Genomic DNA, 25,783 nt, shown 5'->3' with positions numbered 1-25,783 from the left:
GTACTACGAAAGTCAATTCAGGCAAAATAACGAAGGTAAAATAGCAATGAACGATTAGCCGACATCTACATCGGATTTTAATCAGATTGCCCTTAGACCATGGATGTGCCATTGGATCCTTATGTTGAGTTGGCTTCTCACCTGCCTTGAGGATAGAAATTTACATACCAGGACGGCACACAAGATCTACCAGTTGACACGTTAGCTCTGTGGCCTAGAGCCACTCTGGCTAGTATCCAGGCCCGGGACGAGGGTTCGACGCCTGCATGTGTCACTTTTCTTTCCTCAATTTCATTCCATTCCATTACATTACATGTATGTATAATTGCAGAGTAGTTTGGTGCGTCCACAGCACGGTGTACGTGTGATAGACGCATACTCCTGAATTACATTCAGGCCATTGTCCTATTTACAAGAGCAATTCCTCTAGTCTTTCCAAGTACTGTTTACAGATCACATACCAGCTTGGATGACTGTAGTAATATTCAGAAGGATATGACGCTGTTGTAATGTATGCCTGGAATATGCTAATGATTGACATACCACGACTCATATTATACAACTACACACACGTATGTTGTATTACGAGCTCTATGCACATCACTGTTATAACGTTATAACGAGCTCGAGAGAATATACATTGAAAACTACTCGTCAGAAAGGAAACTGGTAGATTTTAATTGTCTATTTTCATGAGATTGGCTCTGTTCATATCTTGGTTTTAATTTAAATTCGGCATTACTTTCTTGAGAATAAGCGTGTACACCATGACGGCAATCAGAGCATGTGAGAATGTTTAAATATTGGTGTTTGATTGTTAGTAGCCACTGAAACACTACTTTCAATAACTAATAAGTTTAAAGATATATTTTCATATTTTTGTATCTATCGGACATGTAATTAACATATTGAAATCAAAATAATTTATTCAATGTGACGATTATTGATGCTAAGGGATTACACATTGCTCAAGCAAAGTGGAGAGTGGCTTTGTATCGGAGAGCAAACTTGAGAAGCTATAAATGGTAGACGTTGACGTAAAGAGGACAGTAATTGCGTTGTCGCAAAGAGGGCAATAGTTTTACGACAATATAGACATCCAACACATGTCTAGGAAGTACTGAAGTACAATTTTGTAATCTATCGTGTATGCATATTAATGATATGATAATGTCGTGTGGTGAAAGTGTGTATGACCAGTGTGATTCATGTTTATACACTGACCCAAGTCGCAAGGACGACTGGTCCACAAACTGCAGACATTGACCACGTATCTGAGTCAACTCAACGATAGTATTAAAGGTGAACGAACGGAAGTGTTGAAAACAAGAGTGTTGACTACTATTGCACTGTGTGAACACTTGTTGCTCGTTTGTGTTTTTCTAATGGAAATAAGGCTAAATAAACTAAACGCGTTTCCAATAACAAGACCGATCCTCGTTGAAGCCGCCGACCCTAGACATTTTTTGTACATTCAAAATGGTACAATAGTGAGATTTTACTTCTTTTTCCGTTTCTTGTCAAAGTATTATCGGAATCATAATTCTTTTTTTTATTTTTGCCCAAAACACTATAGAATCGTGAATTGCTTGATATGTATTGTATTTGCAACGACAAGTCAAATATTCGTAGACGGACGGAAGAATTACTCAACACAACTTCCAATACGCCATAACTAAGCACTGGAACTCATTACCACCATCCCTCAAATGTATACATTCAAGAAAATCATTCAAAGAGGAACTAAGAAATTACATCGTATCTAAGACCTAAGGGCTTCTTTGTTTTGTTTCTGTTTTTTTTTTTTTTTTCGAGGGTTTGTATGTAACTTAGTGTATATATTTCTTACAGAAAACTTGTTTTCAGATATGTTTTTGTTTTATTCTATTTTCTGTTTTGTAGTTTATATGTTGTGTGTCTAGGCCATTGGATTAAGACTAGTTCCACTGAACTATTTCCATGGCCCTCACCAGGGAGGGTGACCATGTAATATTAAATTATGTTTTTGTCATGTACACTTTCCCAGTCTAAGTTCTGTCATCCTTTTTGGTGAAAATAAAATGAATTATGTTGAATTATGTTGACCTTGGTAATAATAATAATAATAAACTTTATTGCAACCTTATCTATCATTTCAGATATCAGTATAGTACAATAAAGTAAAAAGAAAATGCTTGTATTGGTATATCGGGCAATATCAATATGTATGTATGTATGTATGTATGTATGTATGTATGTATGTATGTATGTATGTATGTATGTATGTGTGTGTGTGTGTGTGTGTGCGTGCGTGCGTGCGTGCGTGCGTGCGTGCGTGCGTGCGTGCGTGCGTGCGTGCGTGCGTGCGTGCGTGCGTGCGTGCGTGCGTGCGTGCGTGCATGCATGCATGCATGCATGCATGTATGTATGTATGTATGTATGTATGTATGTACTAGTATGTGTGTGTGTGTGTATGTATGTATGTATGTATGTATGTATGTATGTATGTATGTATGTATGTGTGTGTGCGTGCGTGCGTGCGTGCGTGCGTGCGTGCGTGTATGTATGTATGTATGTATGTATGTATGTATGTATGTATGTATGTATGTATGTATGTATGTACTAGTATGTGTGTGTGTGTATATATGTATGTATGTATGTATGTATGTATGTATGTATGTATGTATGTATGTATGTATGTATGTATGTATGTATGTATGTATGTATGTATGTATGTATGTATGTATGTATGTATGTATGTATGTATGAAATGGTTATAACAACGTATATCACAACCACATTATACGTGTCGACGTCTCCACCACGAGTAGCATACAGATTGATATGTTAGATAATGATTCCGTGATATATGATGCCATCAGTTTTCTTGTTATTTTGATATCAGTAGACTGTTGAACACAAACACATTCTTGAACGTTTCATAAATTGCACACCATGCATATTAAACTAGTTGAGGATTCAAGCCGTTCTGTACTGCTAAAATAATGCATATCTTCATACATGGCACATCCACTTTTCTCTCTCAAAGTTTCATTTTATTAGGAGTTATTTAGAAAACCGTATGTGATTCAAAATTCACTTTTCTCGTCGAGGTTATTGATTACAGTCATATTGTCTACAAGATGTAATCTGACAAGGTCGTCAAACCGTTCGGAATAATAGATTCATCATAACACGTACGCGTACATACGTGCGAATGCCACCATAGTAAATTAATCCAGGGCCCTGGTGTTTACCGGGAAATGTCGATGACTCGCTTTTAATCACGTGACATTATGATTACAATTGAATCTTTTGGTCACGTGACACTTGGATGAAACTATAAATTGTTGCTCAGGATAGAGACTGGCAGAAGATTTGGAGAAAGTCTGAATTTCATCACTGGACTGATACCAGCCAAGATTTTTGTACCAAACCCTATTTGTACGTTTTGACAGAAGCCTAAAATGCTTTCTATTGTCGCCAGACGTATGCTCACCAGATATGGTAAGTGATATTAATTTTATAATTTCAGCTGAACTTTGTCTCACTTTACACTTTTTAATTTGAATGTTCCATTTATTGTTTTCTTATAGACTTTTTTGATATCATAAATTGTTGTTTTTCCTTTAAAAATATGGAATGACAGGGAAATGTCTGAATGTAATTTTCAGGTTTATTTACATCGTATCTAATATGTCTTGACTGTAAACAAAGTCATTGTAAATTTGAAAAAAAAAATCATTTCATCATTGTTTCATACAAAAAAAGAATCTTCATCGAGTCGCATCCCTAGTATCAGATTAAGTGGACTATATACTTTGCAATGTCGAAATCTATTAAGATCTACACAAGTCGAATGCTGACTGTGATTCTGTCCCTTACTGACTGTAATGAATAGAAGACACATACATTATATGTTCATTTGTCGAGTTTGATTTAATTTTTTTTAAAATATGAAAAAGGAGATATTTTTCAATTTTCCAAACAGGGTGATACTTGTAATGTCCCATTCATTTTCTTTTAAGAATGTTGACTTGCAATGATAGATTATGTCGTCAACCTCTTAACAATTCTTCTCAGGTCATCAACCTCGTCTTTAGAAACAGCTGTGACATCACTATAGCTTATCATATACAAAATGTACGACTTTGTTATCACAAGTCAGTATTAGCTATTATGATGGAGTTGTTGTACAATGATACATTGCACAGTTGTTCGTGTATATTTCTATCAAGGATGTTTCGTACATTGTAAATTAATTAACATCGGACAAATTACTCAGCATGGTGTGCAAATTCAATACGTCTGTCATCTGTCCAGTCAACCACAAATCCAGTCGCCACATCCGTAGAATACATTACATACACACATTACATACATACATACATACATATACATACATACATACATACATACATACATACATACATACATACATACATACATACATACATACATACATACATACAAACATACATACATACATACATACATACATACATACATACAAACACGCACACACACACATACATACATACATACATACATACATACATACATACATACATACATACATACATACATACATACATACATACATACATACATACATACAAAAAAAGAGAAGCACACAAACATATAAACCATTATGAAATTCGATTTCGTAACGTGACTTTGATAGTTAATGTCTGTTTTCTTTGAATAGGTGTTGGAATTCCACGTCGGTTCTTCAACCAACTGGTTACTAGGAACACATCTAGTTCTGGTCTTCCCTATTCAACCACCACAGTTCTCCTATTGGTTGTTGCTGCAAGTGCTCTACAGTCTTTGGAATATGTAAGTTATATAAAACGATATTACTCTAAATCTTTTATAATTACAATTTTATCCAGTAGTATGTGAATGTATGATTGTAACTAGGCCTAAATACTGAGCAGACTTAGTAATGTATAATTGGTTTACGAATATTCCATGATATATTTAACAAGCGTTTAAACAAAAGTGGAAGAAAGGTTGCATAAAAATGAGTTATTACTATAAAGCTAGCTTCTTTTAAACCATGTAGCTGTAGAATAGAACATTAATGACAGTTGGTAAGTGACGACGTCTTTATTGATCTTTCAAACCCACATGATTTTTTTTAAAACACGCGTTTTGCGTTCAACGTTCAAGTCTTTCTTTCAGTAAAAATATCCTTTACTGCTACCATACATCAATTTTGGTTGCGTGGAGGATGTACATCTTATAGCTATGACAACATGTAATCAGACGATCAATTCATCTGACACTAATCAACCATGTATTGTCTATTAGTTTTCAGAAATGAACAGACGGTGTTCGGGATTTCCCTTCCGAACGGAAGGAAGTAAATGAACTGAGCACAAAAGGAGACGTGATCAAAGGAATACCAGTACCTATCATGTAGAATTATTTGATGGGATTGGAATCTTTTTGATACTATGTATTTAAAAATGGGAAGAATATTCAGTATGATCACGTGGATTGAGACTTTATGAAACTACATGTCAAACATCAATTTGTTATAAATGCAAATTACCTGTAAAGATGGTGTACATAGTACTTACTAGTAAGCTCATTACTTTAATTTCATAAAACAATGCAAAAACTGAAGTCATTTATTGTACTCCAGTGTTTTGTAATCTTAAACAACTTAACGTCTTCAACACGCGAAAACGTCGATACTTGGATGTAAAAAAGTAAAATATATTTTTTTCCCATTTGTCTAGGGACTCTCTACAGCTGTACGATATGTCGTCTTAGACAATGGTTGTCAGGTATCGATGTCAATATTATCATAAAGAATGTAAATATTGTTCAGGGTTACTGATGTATTTTTTATAACTTCCACAATATTTTCAAAATTCTACCAAAAAAATAAATAAAAACAAAAAACAAAAGACGGTGGACAAAAACTTACTCACCGCATGGGGCGCTAGTCTGAAAAGGCTACGCTATCCACTGGCGAGCACTTCTCAGGGGGAAAACGCACAATTATTCTTTCTCTATTATCATCAGAGTTTTGATTAATTCAACTCTTTATGCTGGATTGTTTTGCTTTTAATGTTTAAACTTTATAGAAATTAATATACTTGAGGGCTTATTGCTACCATAATAGTACTTATTCAAAATTATGTGTAGTTGAATTACAATAATGAAAAAGACTGGGTAAGCTTTCTTTACGCAAATGTACACCTGTAATGAATAGTGCCGAGTGATATTAAATAAAATTATTTCTTATTAGACATCAGTCGCTTGGGAGATTTTTTAAAAGTGTGTGCATGTGTTTGTTTGTTTGTGTGTGCGTTTGTCTGTCTGTAGTCTCCAGGTACTTCATCAATTGTTTTATTCAAAACATTCACCTCTTGATATCATTATGTGTTCAATTAGTTTAACAAAACTCACTCATGTTTTTATGCTCACATCTGAGCTTCACTCAGCCCACACAGTCAACTCTGTAACTTTGAACATTCAGGGTTTTTTCAAATCTGATATGCATTTCCTTTATTGCAGCTTTCAAAGTGATCTAAATCTAGATTCTATCCATGCATTTCAACTTTACTAGGAAATTCACATGAAAATGAAATATTATTCTGGTAATTGAGCCTTTGGTTTACTAAGAGAGACACAAACTAAAACTATTGTCGCAACATGTTGATACAAGAGTGATAAGCTACTGAATGGATGTTGGTTTAATCATAGCCTCAGTAGGGAGGTGTCGCAGAGTTTTATTGAGAGTTCCATGAACTTGAAGTGTACTGTTTTGGGACTTCCAATGTTTACAATATCTTGATCACAGGGTGATTAGAATCACACAACAGAGGAGCTACCATCCCCCACTTGTGTAAATCTACCACACTGAAGAACAATAGATTTAGTTTGCGTCTATCTTAGTAAACCGAAGGCTGGATTACCAGAGTCGTATTCTACTGATACAGTTTACAAAGCGTATGGTGTAACTGTTCTGCAGATATCCACTTGGTCCAGCAAGTCTCTGGATTCTTTCAAAGAACTTAATTGACCACGGTATGTAAAGAGGTGACGCTATCCTTCCTGATGGTGGATAGTTGGCTGAAATGAAATATAAAGACTAATCAGTTAAAATTATACAATTTCAGACAAAGCTATTCAGAAAGTACTGGTATATAACAATGGCCCTTTAGAATCCGTGGATGTAACAGAAGTAGCATGATATGACCTTCTGTAGTGTTAATGCTCAAGTTGGGAAACCTGGTTGTGAGGGAAAGGGAGAAAACTGATACAATCTACCTGGGTTCCCAAACATAGACACATTGTATCAGTTTTGCTCAAGTTGGGAAACTCTGGTTTGTGGGGGAAAGGGAGAAAACTGATACAATGTGTCTATGTTTGGGAACCCAGGTAGATTTTCAGGACCATAGCAAAACACTGTATAGTTTTTATCTTGCTAATGTACCAAGATTGAATGAAATTATTCAGTCCATCACAGAGAAAAGTGTAGACATTCACAGCACAGATTTACACATGTGACTTCAAATGTTATTTGCCCCTCCACAGCTGCTATGAAAGAATGGAGCCCGATAATATCGCCCTCTAGTGTCTCACTAGTGTAGAATGTTTGAATGAAACTAAGAAGTGCATGGTGGAGAAATGTCTAGACATTCAATATACACACCTGCACTTGTCATCGTCATAGTCGTAGTCCAGAGAGTCATGTCTTACCCTTTATGACCCTATTTGATGACAGAGTTCCACATCTGTCTACACACATGACACAAAACATTACTGACTTCAAAAACTTTCCTGTTGAGGTCTTTACAGTGCTTATTACTCATCAAACAATACAACTCTATATTTTAATGATTGTACTTACTCAGCATTCTTCTGTACTCTGTAGAAATACTCTACATATTCTGATCTACCAAGTAACTCAACAAAGTCTTCGTCATGGGTGATAACTACTAACTGGAAATTACGTTGACGTGACCGACTCTTAATGATACTGTAGACAAAACAAAACATATCTCAATACAATAATGCATGATAATATTACCAGGCAGTTCAAAAATTAATGACAGAAGTAACAGTTATGGATTTTTACATAAAATTTTGATGTGCAAAATTCACTATTTTAAATCTTATATCATTGATAATATGCCATTGTAATCAATATACCATAGAATAATTTCCAAAAATGCAAACTTTCTTACAGAAAAGAAACCCAAAGCCAAAGGCATCATAAATATTGTTAGCCATATTGGTAGCCATGGATACTTACTCCACTAGTGCATATGCCAAACTTTCAATGTTTTCTCTATCTAGATTAGTAGTTGGTTCATCTAAGGCCAAAATACCACAGTTGATACAAAAAGTCTCAGCAAGTGCCAAACGTATGATTAATGATGCCAGCACCTGTAAAGTAAAATAAGTATTATTAGCCTGAATTAATATTAATACGAATTGACATGGATTGACCAATTACTTTTAACCAATACATACTATTTCAGCTACTATGATATATCTTTCTGTTTACACAGAGAAATAACATAAGTACATGTAGTCATACAGACGAACTTAGGCCAGAACAACCCTTAATAAAATTTTTACACTAGTGTGATGCAATAGCCTCATCAGTGTGCAACTCACTGTGTGCCACAGAATTAGTGACAATGTTCTTGACACACCACTGATGTACAGCAATGTCTTGTAACCTACCAAAGTTTAGTGTTCCCCTCTTCCTCACTATGAGTTGACTCAAGCAAACCTAGTTTTAATCATTTTGTATCTTTCATTTGAGCATCACACTGACTAGTGAGCAGGTATGCCTCAGAACATTCCACTTCAAAAGCAGCAAGCAGTGTGTAGGAACCATGCCACTAGTGTTAAAAGTAATTCAGTATAACAATTTTTGTAAAACAAAGTTGGCATCGATCTTGACAGAAAATTAGAAATGCAATACACACAAGAATGCCGACACTGATCAGCTCATTTTTATTTACCTTCTGTCCTGCACTACAGCGCCCTCTCATATCCAAGGCAGTGTCTCCTTTGAGCATAACAACCTGCAACAAAATATAACATGTAATTGAGTGCATCGTACAACTAACAAATGCAACACTATACTGCAAGTATTCACAAAACCTTCTAAACTGTACATGATGTATTTGAGAAGCTGCTCACTATTTCACTCCTTTGCATCTGTCCCATACAAACCAATGAACAATTTTATTGAGTATGATACTAGTCAAAATTATAGACTGCTGACTGATAGTAAAACATAGTTTATGGGTGCCAAATTCAGCAGTTTAGAATCAATAGAAAATGAGGTACATAAAGCAGACTGATTTTTACATTTTTTTCAATTGATATACTATAACATTTACGTACTCTGTAATGGTAGGTTCTTCTTGTGCTACTAGAAGCTCCTTCCTCATCAGATCTGATCTCAATTGCATCAATATCTTGAAAGTAAGGGGAGGAAAGATATCACAAACAAATACTTAATACTGAGCTTGTTTTTACCAGTACATTATTTTTATAAAAGAGAACACGCAAGACACAATTAGAATAACAGCAGAGTTAAAAATACGTTTTAACAAAAGTTGCTGATCAAGGCTCGTATGTCACTTTTGTCTAAGTTTATTTAAATGCCAGCTCTGTACTTATAAGTGAATGAAACAAACACTGTTTTACCCTGTTCCTGGTTTTTATTGAACAGAGTGAATTCATAAGGTATCCTTCCGCTTTAACAATTAACAAGTCCAAGTGGATTCTTACCAACAAGACAATGTGATGTGATATGTTTTGCCCTATTGATAATAGTGTTGCTATTTTAGGCCTGATTTGAACATTTCATTGCAAAACCTAGAAACTTTTTGATGTTTCAACTATAGCATCATATCTATATCAAGAGTTCAAAGGTCAAATCACTAATGCTTCTGCTACTCTATTGCAGATAAAGCAAAAATTGACATGAAATTTGGAATGGGTTCTGAAGGCTGTAACATCAATCAATCAATCAATCAATCAATCAATCAATCAATCAATCAATCAACCAAACTATCTATCAATCAATCAATCAATCAATCAATCAATCAATCAATCAATCAATAAATCAATCAATCAATCAATCAATCAATCAGAACATTTCTAGAGTGCCTATATCCAATATAAAGTAAAGTTCAGAGGTGCTGTACAGATATATAATGAAAACTTTTGCAAATTAGTATGTTTTAAGGTCCTTCCTGATCAGTTTTATAAGAATATAGAAATGAAACCAGATACCATTTCCCCTGTAAGTGTTCCTCCATAGTTCCCGTATTATCTTGTTTATTTCTTCCATTTTCATAGCATGGTATTTCATAATAGCCCTGTGAAACACAGAATAACTTTTAACTCTCAGAAGTACTTTACCTTGGATATCACAAACAAAACAAAATTGATAAATCATAACTACTAAGTTCTAGGGTCAGACAACAACTAATAACTACATGTACAGACTGATGTCTGCAAGCACAAATATATACAAGCGACCTATCGGTCAGAATAGCTCCGCTGGTTTTTTTTTAATTTAATTTTTTATTTTGGTGACATGTAGAAGTGGTTCAGGTCTTCAGCTCTTCACTATGCAGTTTTGTTTTAGCGATGCAATAAAGTGGTTAGTGGTTTCATATGATGTCTCACTATAAAACACATTTTACACAGAAGTTGGTAATGTATTGTACTTTTATACCATAGTCACCATTTTATGACAAAAATCTACTGTTATGAAAAATTGCACAAAATTTCAGAAAAAAATGACTGGGAAATGCACACAAGAAAAAGAAAAAAAGAGGATTTTGAGGTTGGCTATAAATAATTCCAGTGTCTTACAGCTGTAACCCTGGAAAATTTTAATGATGAATGAAATAAACTAGGGATCTAAAATAATTTTGAGGCAATTTGAATTTCAATTTTCTAACAAATTTACAAAGTCAACAACATTCAACTTGTACTAGTTGTGGTAGATATATATAGGGAAGAAATGTATTAATCGCCATCTTAGTTTCCGTACGGCGACAATCTCAAGTACCCGGAAGAGAGTCATTCTCAGCCATACGTTACAGTGGTAACACTCGTTCATGTTGGTTACCTTTCACAAAGAAAACACAACGAAATGGTTGAAATGATCTTTTTTTAATTTCTTTTCATCACAACAACAAAATCTGCGTGATCAAAAGTGTTGTAAACTAAACCAGAAAGAATTATCGGACTGGCTAAACTTCCCGATGAACTGGAGTAAGGTCCTACTACTTCCAAGTAAGCCTCGATAGTACTATAGTACGTGAGAAAATCGTCTCAAACTAGCGATACAACTTTCAAAATATAACTTGACATGTCTTCATTTGTTAGAGTTATACAATTCAAGACGGGTTTTCACTCGAAAACAACAATTCTGTGAATAATGACACTCTGAACGCAGCGATTTCTCGGACGATGTTACCGTGGACTGTAACGTATGGCTGACAACGACTTGCTTCCGGGTTAGTCCCTCGTGCATACGGGTGGATTGTCGGCGATTAATACATACATCGTCTGATATTTTAATTCACAGTGTTTCTTGTGACCGGCGCCTGTCAGCAGACTCTGCCATTTTTTTCATCATTCCATTGTATTTAAACCTTGTACTTGACATTTCGCAATATTTATAATTCTCAACAAAATACCTCAACATGCCTCACTTCGCTCGTACTCAAAGCAGCCCCGCGCGGTATGATCACTGACACTGATGACATGATGAGAGAGAACCTTTTCGGATTTACATGTAAAACGGGGAAAGATACGCAAAACATAATGCAAAGTCTGAAGCCAAATTAAAGTTGTAATTATTTTAATTATTTTTACTTGCCAAATATTTGCATTTTGGAAAGGCAAGACACGTTCATGTCGTTTAACTTTACATGTGAACTGTCGGCCATAACTTCAACCGCATGCCTGGCATGCCCTTCCTTACGCAAGTTGTCTGAATTCTGGTTCACTGTCATTCCAAATTGCACGACAATATAGAATTAACCACAAGTTACGTGTTATCTGAAAACATCACACTTTTATAGTGGGTCTGAAGTGTGATTTTAGTGAGTACCAAGAACGTCCTGTGTTGATACTCAAGATACTTGATGTGGAAAATCGCTCGGTCAAATGAGGTCACCTACAGCTTCTGGTCGAATCAGGATAGAGTATGCAAATGAGGATGTTGCGGACTGGCTGATTATGTAGAAGGGTGCAGAATTGGATTTGAAGTTTACAACCCGTTTCGAACAAATATTTGTCATTTGGGCGCCCAATGCGTAGAATTATGACTATAGCACATATTACATTGCTTGTTTGACGTCAATAGTGTCTTTTGAAAAGTGGCAGTTTACTTAAAGTCTCGTCGACTGATTTCCAATATGGCGTCGGTCATTATGCTCATTAACATATTCATTTTTTTTTTCAAATTACAAAAAAAAAATCATAAAAAATAAAAATGAGGATGTGCTGACTTGAAATTAACAAATCTGAGTAAGCTACCCCCTGCGCATCAACACGCCAGATATCAAAGCAATCTAATAAGAGGTTTTCAAGGAGTTGATGAAAATGACATTTTATGAAAAAAAATCATAAAAAATTGAAAATGGCACAGATCAACTTGGCATGAACAAATCTGAATAGCCTCCCCCCACGGAACATGCACACCAAATATCGAAGAATTCCGACTGTCACTTCCGGAGTAGATAGTAAAAATATAAAAGTTTGACGGACACCTATGATTCACTCTACTCTCTATACCTCAATACCCACCTATACCTAAAGCTACGCTTTCAGCTTTCGCTGACAGCGGAGCTAAAAATCATCAGGAAATATCTCTATTTTAAGTTTTAAACATTTATACTTTTCTGCTGTAGTAACTTTCACATGCATATAGTAAACTTTTCCAATAACACACTTTTGCTAGCCTTTGTTTACGGTGCTGTTGAGATACATCGTTAGCTGATCGTACAGGGCTAGGGAGATACAACCAGCTAATGATGTATCTCAAGTTCTCAACAGTGCTGTAAACAGGCTAAATCTTTGTCAACCTGATACTGCAATGTTAACAGAGCGAAAGAGAGTCAGAAGTTTTAGAAACCATTTGCGTTGAGTTTGTTGAGATCATCCAGTTTTCATTTACGTTATTATAATCACTCTTACATCATTTACGTCATATACAATGACCAGATTTTTCACTTTTAGAGTTTTCAATCCAATTCCTGATATTCACAATCTAATAATAAAGTTGATGTATATTTGGAATGAATGAAAAGAAACACATACCTGTCTAATGCTTTGTGATACTTGTCTAAGTCACTATTAGCCAGCTGAGTTGTCTGGTTTGGGGGAAAAAATTATCAATTTATTGTGAATATTACAAAAATTACATACTTATCGTGTATTTTTACTCCTGCCCATACATATAAAAAGGAAAAGTCACATTTTTAATAGCTTAGTTCAACTGAATTTTTACATCATTTTACATCAATATGCATAATCTTGTTAATCTCATAACAAATTTCATTTGACAACTGACTCCTAAGATTAATCACATTATCTCTGTTTCTCCTCATAACAATACAATCTAAGTATGACAATTCACTTACCCTAAGTTTTATCATCTTGTCTCTGTGTTTCAGTTCAGCATCTCTGTACATATCACTATTTAATTCTTTCTTATACATCTTCATTTCACTGTCTTCACGGACTTGTTGGGCTGCAGCACGTGATTTCTATTAAAGATGAATATATAAACAAGTATGTCAAAATATACACAAGGCTTGTTTGCTCTGTTTGCATTTTGGTATCAGATATTAGGTGGTCTAGTTCACTGTCATTATGCATTAAGAATATTTTGAACCCCCCCCCCCCCCCATCTACATAATACTAGCAATTGCAAATTTCAATTCCTGCAAAGGGTGTGTGTGTGTGTGTGTGTGTGTGTGTGTGTGTGTGTGTGTGTGTGTGTGTGTGTGTGTATGTATGTGTGTGTGTATGTATGTATGTATGTATGTATGTATGTATGTATGTATGTATGTATGTATGTATGTATGTATGTATGTATGTATGTATGTATGTATGTATGTATGTATGTATGTGTCTGTGTGTGTACATGTCTGTGTGTGTACATGTCTGTGTCTGTGTGTGTGTGTCTCTGTATGTCTGTGTGCAGGGGTTCCTTTGCAGCAAAAGTAGAGATTATATAATGAAACGTTAGTGATAATTTCAAAAACATCAAAAATACTTTAGCTTGTTTATACATTTCATTTTTCCAGGGTTTGAGAATATCTTTGTATTAATTAATGACAATACCACCTACATTTCAATTTCCCCTTCACAACCTAAATATGTATTTTCTAATGAGATGTCAAATGAAAGCAACAACATTATCAATACACTAACCTGGTTATACAAGTCTTCCTGTTTCTGGAGGAATTTCTTTTTTTCAGATTTTAAAGTCCTGTGATCATAACCACCTAATTTGTCTCTCAATTCAACAATTTGTTTATCAACAGCTGCTATCTCATCTTGTCTCTTTCTCAACTGTAGATTATCCTGTAATTCTCTTTCTTTGACCTTTACGACAAAACATCACAACAAAATGTTGTAAAAACCAAAGTGTTGTAAAAACCAATGTAAAAACCAGATATTATATTGAAATAAAACTTGTGAGAATTATAGTGAAATGGGGGCTAGCAAATTTCATACGCAGTTTCACGCTCACTTTACCATTTTCTACAAAGTGAACGTTGCACACTTACATGCACTTTGTCAATTTCAGGACCCTTACATACCTGATTGTACATTGTACTTTCTTTATGAATAAGCCTTGAATCCATATACTGAGATTAAACGCATCATTTCGCAGGTAAAAAGTAAACAGTGCACTGTAATATTGAAACTGGAATTTTGTTTTTAATAAATTGTGGTGGTATCATTATTTAAAATACCAGGTGTTGATTACAGTGTGGCACACATAAATGTTATAATACTTTATACTTTAACAATGTGAGCTTTAACACAATGCATTCCAACACTGTATTTTATGACTAGGAACCCTGACATGAACTTATAACAACACAATACCACACCCTTAATACTACCTAGGAAGAATACAATCCATTGCAGCCTCTGTACACTCACAGGATTAAATCCTTCACACAACACCTCTATCCTACCAGGTTCCCAAATTATACAACATGGTTGATTGAATGGTTCAAATCTAGCCAGAGGACATCAGCCATTCAGGAACAAATGACAACAACAAGACTCAAACCGGCTACAGATTCCCAGCCAACCACTCTCACTGCTCAACCATCATGACTCCACCAAGTTGTAGCCAATGTCTTACCTTGTGTTCATTCAATTCTTTATTTAGTTTACTGATCTTACTGGTAACAGTCTCCTTCTTGTCTTCAATGTCTTTCATCTTCTGTTGTAATTTCTGCAGATTCTCTTGTCCATCTTGTAATGCTTCTTTCTTTCCCTCGGATATGTACCTATGAAAATATCAATTTATTCATGAATTATTTCTCAGTCTTATTCTTTCAAGTTGGAAGTTGGAAGTTAAAAACTTCTTGTTAATACCTGAAATAGAATTTGACCACCTAGAAGCATTATGAAAATAATATTCATATGATTTCTTGGTTAAAACAATATTCCACTCACTATATGGATTGAGATACTGGTAACTTGGAAAGGGTTTACAGTATGTACAATGCATAAAGGAAGCATTTCAGCTACTTGCTCTATTCACTTAGAATGTTCATATCAGGTGTAAAATAACAATGTATTGACTGTTAATTATCAGCTTAGTTTGTGGTCTCTCTAAATGTACTCTATCTGTAAACAATGTTTACTCATTGGGAAGGGTAGACCCTAGCTGATGAATGAAGTATCAATCAAAGTCGTTCATAACTCTAATTGTGACATAGTTTGGTTTCGTCTGCTGGCAACATCGTTTACAAATTCAGTACATTTAGAGTGACCACTACTGGGTTGATAATTAAACACTTTTATTTTACACCTGATATGAAGGTTATTAGTGAATGGGGCAAGTAGCTGAAATGCTTTAGTTATCCATTATGCATTATATATTGTCTAAAAAAAATATAAGGATTGGGGTTACTTACTTATTTATTTCTCTTGTATAGCTTCTTACATCGTTTCCTTTATTTTTCACTTTATCAATTTCTGATTTTCCTCTCTCCAGCTCTGCTTCTTTCTTCTCTGTAACATCTCTCTTCTGGTCTTTTAAATTATCTAGTCTCCTCTATGAGTAGTATGGCAAGTAAATATATAAAACAGAATAATGAGAATCACCTTAATGGATCCTGTGTTTGAAGTTAATGAGTACAAAGCCTTGTCACAAAATAATTGTGAGTTGTCCAAAGCAAATATTGGGTTTGCACAATATTAGTAATAGATCTTATAATTACATGACCAAGATAGGGATCTAATTACCTACAAGTAACCTTTCACTTGTTCATGCTGGCAGGCTTTGATGAGCTGTGTGTTTGTTGGCTTTACTGCTAGGTGGTAGAGGTTAACAAAGCCTTTTGACTTGAAAAGGCAAAACATTCATTACTCATAGGTAATTGGAACCATTGGTTGTGTAACAAAACTTATCTATTAGATATCCACGATATCATTTGGGTCAAATAAAGTTTTTCATTAGTGTAGCCATCCTTTCCACACCCAAAATGTCCATCCAACATAAGGTTTAAGTCTTCACTATATAAAGTTGATGATGCTATGTCTATTACCTCTTATGACACACTATCTATCTAATGAGTATAGTATTGAGCTGTGTTAGCACTCTCACTCAAACAAGGGCACATTACTTTTGTTTTTAGAAATCTTTGTTTTCAGTAATGAAATGTAAGGAAATTTCATCCCAACTGGCATCCACAGAGTTAGTAACTGGATGTCTTCACAACTTACCTCAATAGGAGTCAACTGCTCTCGGGATTGCTGCAAATAATAGGAAAGAAATAATCTAAGTTGTTTTTGTTGTTGTTACAATCAGTACTTCTTTAGCAAAGATGATTTCACTATTAGCAATAGTTCTGACAGGATACCGATTATACTACCTAATAAATCTTGAACAATAAACCATGAAATACCTTATGATCATATATCAGTGCTTAGAGATTTTCAATTAGTTTTTTTAGCACACTTTCATTCTCATGTTTTACCAATTTGACAAAAAATGTCTCTTTGGGGAGTATGTTTTTCTATTGAAGGAAAGAAGTCCAGTGGTTTTATTTGTTCCTTAATCTAAGATGAATATGCAAATTGTTTGCATACATCTCCGATGATGTCATGAATATGCAAATTGTTTGCATACATTTTGGATGATGTCATGAATATGCAAATCATTAAATCTAATCAACATTACAGGCATTTTGACTTCATATATAGTGTTACTCATCTTATATCTCACCTCTATTTCTCTCTGACATTCTTTGTTCTCAGACACCAGTTCTGCTTTTCTATCCTCTAGCTGTTGCCTTCTTTGTAACTCACTGCTTAGTTTCAGTTTCTCATGTGTAATACTGTTAACAACACCTTTCAAGTCCTGTCAAGGGTGGACAAAAATTTAGTACGAATTCTAAACGTTTTGGGTTTTAAATCTTATATGCAATAGGAGACAGTAGTTTGACCACGATGACTTAACTACAGTTGTAGTTTGAAAACTACTGACTACAGGTTTAGGTATATGCTAATGACAATGCTTTTTTTAAACATGGTATGTCTTGTGTTTGCACTATATGCACATCGTAATGTTAAAATCTCTGAATCCCCCCTTGACTATATTGATAATGTAATGGCTTTCCCACACTGACATCCTTTTAATACAATTATCACTGCTGGCACAGACCCATAATAGCACATTACAATAGCCCTAGACTTCCTTAAAAGCATAACAATCCAGCGCAGCATCTGTAAGCACTAAGCACAAATGATTAAGTATTCACATTGCAATCTATCCTACTAGGCCCTCAATTATACAGCTGGGTTGACTGAGGCACAATTGTGTCTCAAATCTTGCCCAAGGACTTTAATCATTCAGAAACAAACAGCAGCGACAAGACTCAAACCTGCACCATGTATATATGGCAAACCAACCACTCTAACCATTTGACCACGATGACTTAACTACAGTTGTAGAGTCATAATAAAAGAAACAATCTATGTACACGTCACCTAAGATGGGGTTCATTTCTAAAAGTGAGGAATCAAGTGACATTGCAAACCTTGACACTGATAAGAAGAACTATCAAATGACATTGTAAACCTTGACATTGATAATAAGTCTTCTCTCTACATAACATACTCTGACTACTTACCTGTAGAGCTTCTGATTTTTCTTGGATTGCCTGTCTCTTGTGATCCAGATTTCTGTTCACTGTATCACTGTCAACAAAGTGGAAAGTAAATAATTTATTCCTAAAACCAGGGCTGGGCCACTGGGCTGGACTCTTGGATTGGTGTTTAATTCCAACTTCATTTTTTTATCATGATTAACTTCAGCATTGTGTTCCCAGGAATTAACATCCATTTGCTTTTGACTGAGGCACCGTAAATAATCATTACTGTGTGTTGTGTTGTGTTGTGTTGTGTTGTGTTGTGTTGTGTTGTGTTGTGTTATGGAGTGTTGTAAATGAATTATAACCTTTAGACTGGTCTAAATGGGTTTTTATGTCCACTATCGACAAATTAAAGATAACAGCAATGAAGTTTTCAAAACATGGCCACTGTTTTCACACAGTAAGTATCCTCATGTCACAAACAATCAGGTTGTTATCACTACTTCAGTAACTTACAGCTCAAGTTCAAGTTCTTTCTTCTCTGCATCCACTTGTTGCATAGTGCGTCCAGAATCTGAAAATACAAAATGTCATATGTTAACATGTTTACAGTAACTTACAATTCATCTAAATATTAAAATGAAATTACGTAAGATTTTTTATAATCAAACTTTTCATTTTAATTCAAAGATGTCAAAATGAAGAATAATGGAAGACTTGTGAATTTTTGATGCTCAAATGGTTAGAGTGACTGTCAATCAAAAAAAGTTATTGTTACAGTAAGTTTTTATAAGTTACTTTTTTTTTCTTTTTTTTTGATTGTCTTGGAATTTTCGATTAACCAGGTGGTGCCTCACTGCCAATGTTTCATTCTGAACAGCTGAAGTCCATGGGGACTTATCTGAAGTCTTGTATAGTTTTCTGTTCTAAATACTTACATTGTGTCTAAAAGCTGCAACTGGATCATTTTTACAACTATTTTATTAGACATAATGACTCATTCCTATTATCGTACACCCATCACTTGCGGGTAAACATATTTGTGTAGCTGTACACATGATGAAATATAAAATCCAATCGAATTGATTTTTAGATCTGCACTCTAAAACCAGTGCACCCAATGTGATTGAGATTTCAACCTATTACTGTACTACAAAATCAACCTCTAATTTAGTGAATATATTACAGGTCGTCTGATCGAAAAAAATAATCCAGTTACAGCTAGTACAGTTTTAAGTTACTTAATATTTCTGCAGTTTCAATTCTGATAATCAAAGCATAATTCTTACCACCTCCAGTCAGCTTAGACTGCTTCTCTACTATCTTCCTTTCCAGTCTTGTAATCTCAGCTTGTGTTTTATCAATCATCTGTGCATCAGGTTCAATATCCTTGGCAGTACTTTCATCAACTTGTAACAAAGAGAGTCCATCCTCTGACTGTCAAAAGAAAGACAAACAGGTGTAAAATACACTGAGAATACCAGATGGGACAATCATCAAGATCCCAAGAGATTTGCATCTTTACAATGAACAAGTAATATAGCATGCGCAAGCCAAGTTGTGTGCCTTCGGACAGAAAATACAGGATTTATACCTTGATTTTTCCATGTCATAACAACAAGTGCCTACGACATAGATTCAGCAGTGCTCAAAATATGAATCAAAATGTTCAGAATCACTATTACTTTCACCATTTTTGCTTGAAATAAGTTTGTGTGTATAATTCTATTATTCTAAAATATTTCATGTCATTCAGACACAGTTGTATATCTACTCATTTCTGTGTAACCTGTGGTACCAACCTCATTGATATCCTGTCTTAACTTCTCTACTTCGCTATTTAGAGATGACAGCTTGGACTTCAGTGATGGAATATCTTGATCTGACAGCTTCTTCATCTGTAGAAGTTGAGATATATAAATTAAAGCTAAGACTATTTACAACTTTTACAACTTCTGAGTGAATATTTTGAGTAAATCATCAAGGATACCACAGTAAAGTATGTTAGTAAATCTTTTCACCCTTCTCTCTGTATGTTTTATTTGTTACCCTATCCTTGTCAATGTGTGGGTTGTTTGCATGTTTCAACTCAGAATTCATGGCGTATCTTCCAGTATGTCCTGAAAGTATTCTATAAATATCGTTTGTTTTATATAGATGGGTACAAGTATGTCACAGGATCATCCCCACACACACACACACACACACACACACACACACACACACACACACACACACACACACACACACACACACACACACATACCCTCTCATATATCACTTTCTCACTGCAATATTTTGACATTATACAGTTTAAATGACAACATAAAATAAACTTATACAAACACAAATGAACTTACAGATTGTTTGACTGGTTTGAGTTGGATCATAGCATTCTTCCTATTTTCTTGTTTCTCAATTTCATTTTTCTTCTTTGTCAAATTCTCTGGCACTCTTCGTAACTTTGATTGCAACTATAAAAAAACACACCCAACAACATGATTTAAAATGCGCACATGTATCAAAGTATCTTTTTTTTCAAAGTTTGACTGGATCAGCTGACATATATTGTAATGTCATGACATTCAATTGATATACACTAAGTGTCCCTAGTCTGATTATGATGATATCAATCTCTAGTGGCTAGCATCATTGCTTTTTTACTCAAACTATTTTCTAGCCTTTCGCCCATTTCTTAAAAATTTACATTACACATTTATAGTTTACTTTTCTGTTTTATGATGGTGCTGTGCTGCCCTGTGTTCTGTCCTGTCCTGTCCTGTCCAATCCCCTGTCATGTCATGTCATGCCTATTCAATGTCCTATCCTGTCCTGTTCCATCCTCTATCCTGTCCCCTGTCCTGTGATGTCTGATCTCTGTCCTGTCCTGTCGTGCCAATTGATGCGAAAGGCACTGCTGTTACTGTACTTTTTCTTACATCTTTCAACCATAACACAGTTACAAATGACAATTTCTACTCACAGTCCAAATCGTTTGTTTCAGTGAGTTGATATTTTCATTTGTACCTATGAACCCAGAATACATGAACATTCATTCTCACAGAACAGATGGGTTACACAAACTTGCATGTAGCTGTACACCCCAAAGTGACGGCAGTCCTGTATATTTAATATGCTGGGTGAATACTTGAGACATTATTTTTTGTAGTAAAATTTGGAACATACCTCTTCAATAAGTTCCAGTATTTCCTGTTCCTGTTCAAATTTACGATGACAGAGTGGACATCTTGGATCATCTTTCTGAAGATCTCTTGTGTATCGACCAAACAAGTGTTGACTGGCCTTCAGGGCACCTTTCTCACTGTTAATGTTTGTAGAGAATCAGTAGTAATTCTGTACCAAAACGGTTTGAATCTCTGACAAGTTTTGCACATTTTCTATAACATGTATTCTAACAATTGACAGTACATCAAACATTACTCCAAGTCAGTGAGGTGATGGTAATAGGAAACATTGTGCATAAATCTTACCACTTCAATTGTAAATTGTATTTATTTATTTTTTTTAAATAAAAAAAAAATTGTATTTTGGATCAAGCTGTACACAAATTCTGTATTTATGTTATGTCTTATGAAGTATAATATTGTACTTTGAACACCAAACAACTTACTCTTGTAAGTTTGCAATTGAAGTATCCAAATCGGACAACTCTTCATCAAAGTTCTGACTTCCAGAAACCTCAAATAATTTGTCTTCATAACTTCTGAATTCGTCTTCTTTCTGTTTTAGCTGGTCTCTGCATGAAGATGGAAGGTATATTCACTGGGTTATTAAAGTAGATCTTGAACTGCCTTGAACATAGGGTGTGTTTTGATTTAAAAGATATATGTATACATAGTCAAATCAGGTGATTAGAATATTACTGAAGAACTATTCATATGATCTGTTCTAAATTTCTTTCAAATTGAAAAAATATACATAAAATCATTCGTCAAGCAGTATTTTTGTTGAGGGTGGTAACTAGGTAAATCTACCAGTTTCTCAAAAATTTTACTGGGTTTTGTAACCAAAATTATGGTTCAGTATATCAAAAACTATGCTACATTTATCAGTTTTTTTCCCTTCCTGTTAATGGTGTGCCCAAACCTTAGCAAAGGGTAAGTCTCATTGAGTAGGTCAGAAAAACAAGGGTAAGTTTCATTGAGTAAGTCAGAAAAACAAGCGGATACTTTTGGATGAACACTGAGGGCAGTCATCCTCTTGACAAAACTGTATTCAGTGATAAACATCCTTTTTGAATTAACATTACATACAAATGTTTCAGCTCACAAAGAACATATTTAGTTTCTAAAAATTGCTTACTTGATCATTTTTCGCTGTTGTTCTTTGGCACTAAGTTCATTCCTTTTCCTCTGCATACCTCTTTCAGATTCTTTCACTACTCTACTCTGTTGTCTGTGAAAGCAAAATAAAGATTTGACCTGAAGAAGTAACTTTTTTTTTATGATTATATGCTTTAGGCTACATTTTTTAGTCTCTCATTTCAAAAGATAAAGTTACGTAGCTTATAGCATTGTGTACTAGTGATTACTTGCATCTATGCATGCATACAATAATAAGCACTGCAGGCCAATACTGAGAACATCATTGCATAAAATGTATCCGTGTGCAAATGAGAATGGGATCGTTCAATGCACATTCTGAAACTACATGAATGCAATTCTATTTTTAAAAATTTGCTGTTCAAGAAAAACGTATGTAATGAATACAGAACTCTATGATGTGCGAGTGTCAGTTACAGTACTTGAGGTATTTGCACTTTACTTGTACTGTACCTGCAGTTTTCTGTTGTACAGACACAAAGAACACAGTAAGTGAGTAAGCATTTATGTGAATACCCAGAGTATATCACACTGGCACCCCAAGCATCATGGCCCGCCATGGGGGTTATGTCATATGACAAGTATATAATGACCGTTACAAGTCATTCACTTAAGTTTAAGATGGACTCCAATCTCTCCATTGCACCTGATAACAGACCTACAGTGATCAAACTTTTCAGCATTTTGACTAGATGGTATAACTGTGTGTAAAATTTCAAGCAGAAGTTAAAGTGAGAAATAGTGTCACTTACATTAAATATTCTGACAAGGCAGCTCTGACATGTTGAGTTGGGAAATGACCCAATAAATGTGTAACTTCATCTTCATGTTTACTCCTCCTGTAAAATGATTACAAATTTGTCAAAATGCAATGTTATCGGGAATGAACCTTTCATTTTTTCAAAGTAATTGTTATTCATCATAGCCCACTATATAAACTAACTTTTAATTGTCCAGTTATCTTTATCTCATTCTGTCTTAAAGTGGATTTACTTACAATCTTTTCACCTCCTCTTCTTTGGTTCTCTTGTCCCTCTGTAGCATTTCAAGTTCAGCTCTTGTACTTGACTGCAGGGTCATAATACTCATTTCTTTACTGGAAAGGCAGAATATGCAAAAATTATGAACCAGTAGCAACTTTACAGCATCTTTATAGCACCCTCCTCAACACATAACTGGACCTTTGATTGGACATATGCCATAACACTTTCATATATGCTGTCTAATATAGTATTCTTCACCATTTAATTAAATACACATTTCTTCATTAATGGAAACAACATAATAAGACAATGAATATTTTAACTTCATCTTGCAAACAAAACATCACACATCACTTCAATAAATGGTCTTTTATTTCCAATAATGTCTTTTTCCAATCTGCAGCAGCTGAAAGTGTCCTTCCTGGGATTTTTTCACAAGAAATCATGAGGACTATCTTGAGGCTTGGTTTGTAGTTTGGAGTGTTGATCCCGACTTTTAAAGTTACAATTATGTTCTCTCAGTCCAGCAACTCTTTTCAACAAAAGTTAATATTAAATACCACACTTTGAAATGTACTTTTGGTTCCAACATAGGGCCACTCAGAATTTACATGTCAAGGGCTTTTCATTCCTGTTACCTTGTTTGGGAACAATGTAGTTGTTAAATATTGCAAATACATGAGAAAGTAAAAACATGACATGACTATGGTATGCCTTACTTGATTTGACTGTACTTCCTGTCTAGTTCTTTCTTTTGTAACTGTAAATCTCGCACTTCTTCCTTCAGTTGTTCTATATTGCTGCTTTTCTCTTCTTCTGAAAGCTCCCTTTCCTGGTAATGAACAAAACAGAATGTGATGTCTTACAGCATATTCACAATGTAGCTACAACAGCATGACCATGGTAAAATGTTTGAGGTGATAGACATTAACCTATCAATTGCTCATATAAGACTTGACCACCACAATATCTGCTAAGGTCAGACCCCTTGCAGCACATGATAGGATGGGTAACAGTGACTATTTTAAACCTTTGATTGCACTGCACTACTGTACTTTATGAATGGTTAGTGGAACTTTCACTTCATAACTATTTAGTAGGTTGCCTGACTCTATTCCAACTGTAGAGGGCATATGAGCATTTGTAATAAATGCAATTGTTCAGTGAAAAATTTACAGCTCAGTCCTACGAATGCTTTTTACGTGCATGCTTGTACACACAGTATTTTCAGACCTTTATTAACCCACTTTTGTCGCCACCTAATAAAAAATATTGTTTTTAATACGAAATCTTTCATTGACGAGAATTCAAACCAAGTTTCATAAATTTACCCCGAATGATCAACATGTCAAAATCTGTTAGTCCAAAGAATTATTTTGGAAAATTAAGTTATCTCTGACAAATACTTACAGCTTTTTTCAGTTCTTCTTCAAGTTCAACAAGTTTATGAGCTGATGCATCCAGTCTATCCAAATCAGTGATGACGGTTTTTAACTCTTTCTTGTTCTTTACCTATTTTTTGGAAATGATGTGAACATTAAAACATAACACATGGATAGGAATCCAAACAAAATAAAGGTAAATTATAATGAACATCACTTTACACTAAAATTGTTGATTATATTTTTACACACCACAGAAGAGTAAACAATAGTGTTTGACTGTCTGCATAGATCAGTAGTTTCATTGTGTTTCAGTTTTATATTGGTGTCTCTTCATAAATAATACTCTTTTCATGTTTCTTATTGTTTTTTGTATTGTTTTGACAAATCCACATTTCTGTACTTACAACAGTTTCTTTGATTCATTCTTAGTGATCCAGTTTTTTCTTGGCGTCTTTCAGTCAAACTAACACTCACTTTCAGACAAGTGTCTCTACAACTAACACTCACTTTTAGACAAGTGTCTGCAACTAACACTCACTTTCAGACAAGTGTCTCTACAACTAACACTCACTTTTAGACAAGTGTCTCTACAACTAACACTCACTTTTAGACAAGTGTCTCTACAACTAACACTCACTTTTAGACAAGTGTCTGCAACTAACACTCACTTTCAGACAAGTGTCTCTACAACTAACACTCACTTTTAGACAAGTGTCTGCAACTAACACTCA

At 34.7% G+C, this 25,783-nt stretch overlaps 1 protein-coding gene and 1 long non-coding RNA gene across 2 annotated transcripts in view; one reads left to right on the top strand and one right to left on the bottom strand.

The window, feature by feature from the left end:
* Positions 1-3,361: 3,361 nt before the first annotated feature.
* Positions 3,362-6,195, top strand: LOC144439463 (uncharacterized). Its single transcript, XR_013481100.1, has 3 exons — positions 3,362-3,486; positions 4,688-4,818; positions 5,296-6,195. It is a non-coding gene; the product is annotated as an uncharacterized LOC144439463 (long non-coding RNA).
* A 400-nt stretch (positions 6,196-6,595) lies between these two features.
* Positions 6,596-25,783, bottom strand: part of LOC144438830 (DNA repair protein RAD50.L-like) — a 39,067-nt gene continuing 19,879 nt past the window's right edge. The window contains exons 19-43 of the mRNA XM_078128011.1: positions 25,078-25,179; positions 24,387-24,499; positions 23,682-23,780; positions 23,437-23,523; positions 22,665-22,757; positions 21,973-22,098; positions 21,528-21,663; positions 20,702-20,815; positions 20,144-20,239; positions 19,631-19,778; positions 18,858-18,915; positions 18,381-18,447; positions 17,474-17,608; positions 16,972-17,001; positions 16,161-16,300; positions 15,380-15,527; positions 14,431-14,604; positions 13,635-13,760; positions 13,312-13,364; positions 10,264-10,349; positions 9,367-9,440; positions 8,979-9,041; positions 8,258-8,391; positions 7,853-7,981; positions 6,596-7,071 (exon numbers count right to left, since the gene is read on the bottom strand). Of these exons, the coding sequence (XP_077984137.1) occupies positions 7,014-7,071; positions 7,853-7,981; positions 8,258-8,391; positions 8,979-9,041; positions 9,367-9,440; positions 10,264-10,349; positions 13,312-13,364; positions 13,635-13,760; positions 14,431-14,604; positions 15,380-15,527; positions 16,161-16,300; positions 16,972-17,001; positions 17,474-17,608; positions 18,381-18,447; positions 18,858-18,915; positions 19,631-19,778; positions 20,144-20,239; positions 20,702-20,815; positions 21,528-21,663; positions 21,973-22,098; positions 22,665-22,757; positions 23,437-23,523; positions 23,682-23,780; positions 24,387-24,499; positions 25,078-25,179 (2,589 nt within the window). The 3' untranslated portion in view covers positions 6,596-7,013. The remainder of the gene's footprint in view (positions 7,072-7,852; positions 7,982-8,257; positions 8,392-8,978; positions 9,042-9,366; positions 9,441-10,263; positions 10,350-13,311; positions 13,365-13,634; positions 13,761-14,430; positions 14,605-15,379; positions 15,528-16,160; positions 16,301-16,971; positions 17,002-17,473; positions 17,609-18,380; positions 18,448-18,857; positions 18,916-19,630; positions 19,779-20,143; positions 20,240-20,701; positions 20,816-21,527; positions 21,664-21,972; positions 22,099-22,664; positions 22,758-23,436; positions 23,524-23,681; positions 23,781-24,386; positions 24,500-25,077; positions 25,180-25,783) is intronic.

The sequence above is a fragment of the Glandiceps talaboti genome, chromosome 8 (genome assembly GCF_964340395.1).
Source record: "Glandiceps talaboti chromosome 8, keGlaTala1.1, whole genome shotgun sequence".
In the NCBI taxonomy this organism is placed as follows: Eukaryota; Metazoa; Hemichordata; class Enteropneusta; family Spengelidae; genus Glandiceps; species Glandiceps talaboti.
The sequence above is the reverse complement of the archived record's forward strand: the minus strand, read 5'-3'. Positions and strand labels throughout refer to the sequence as shown.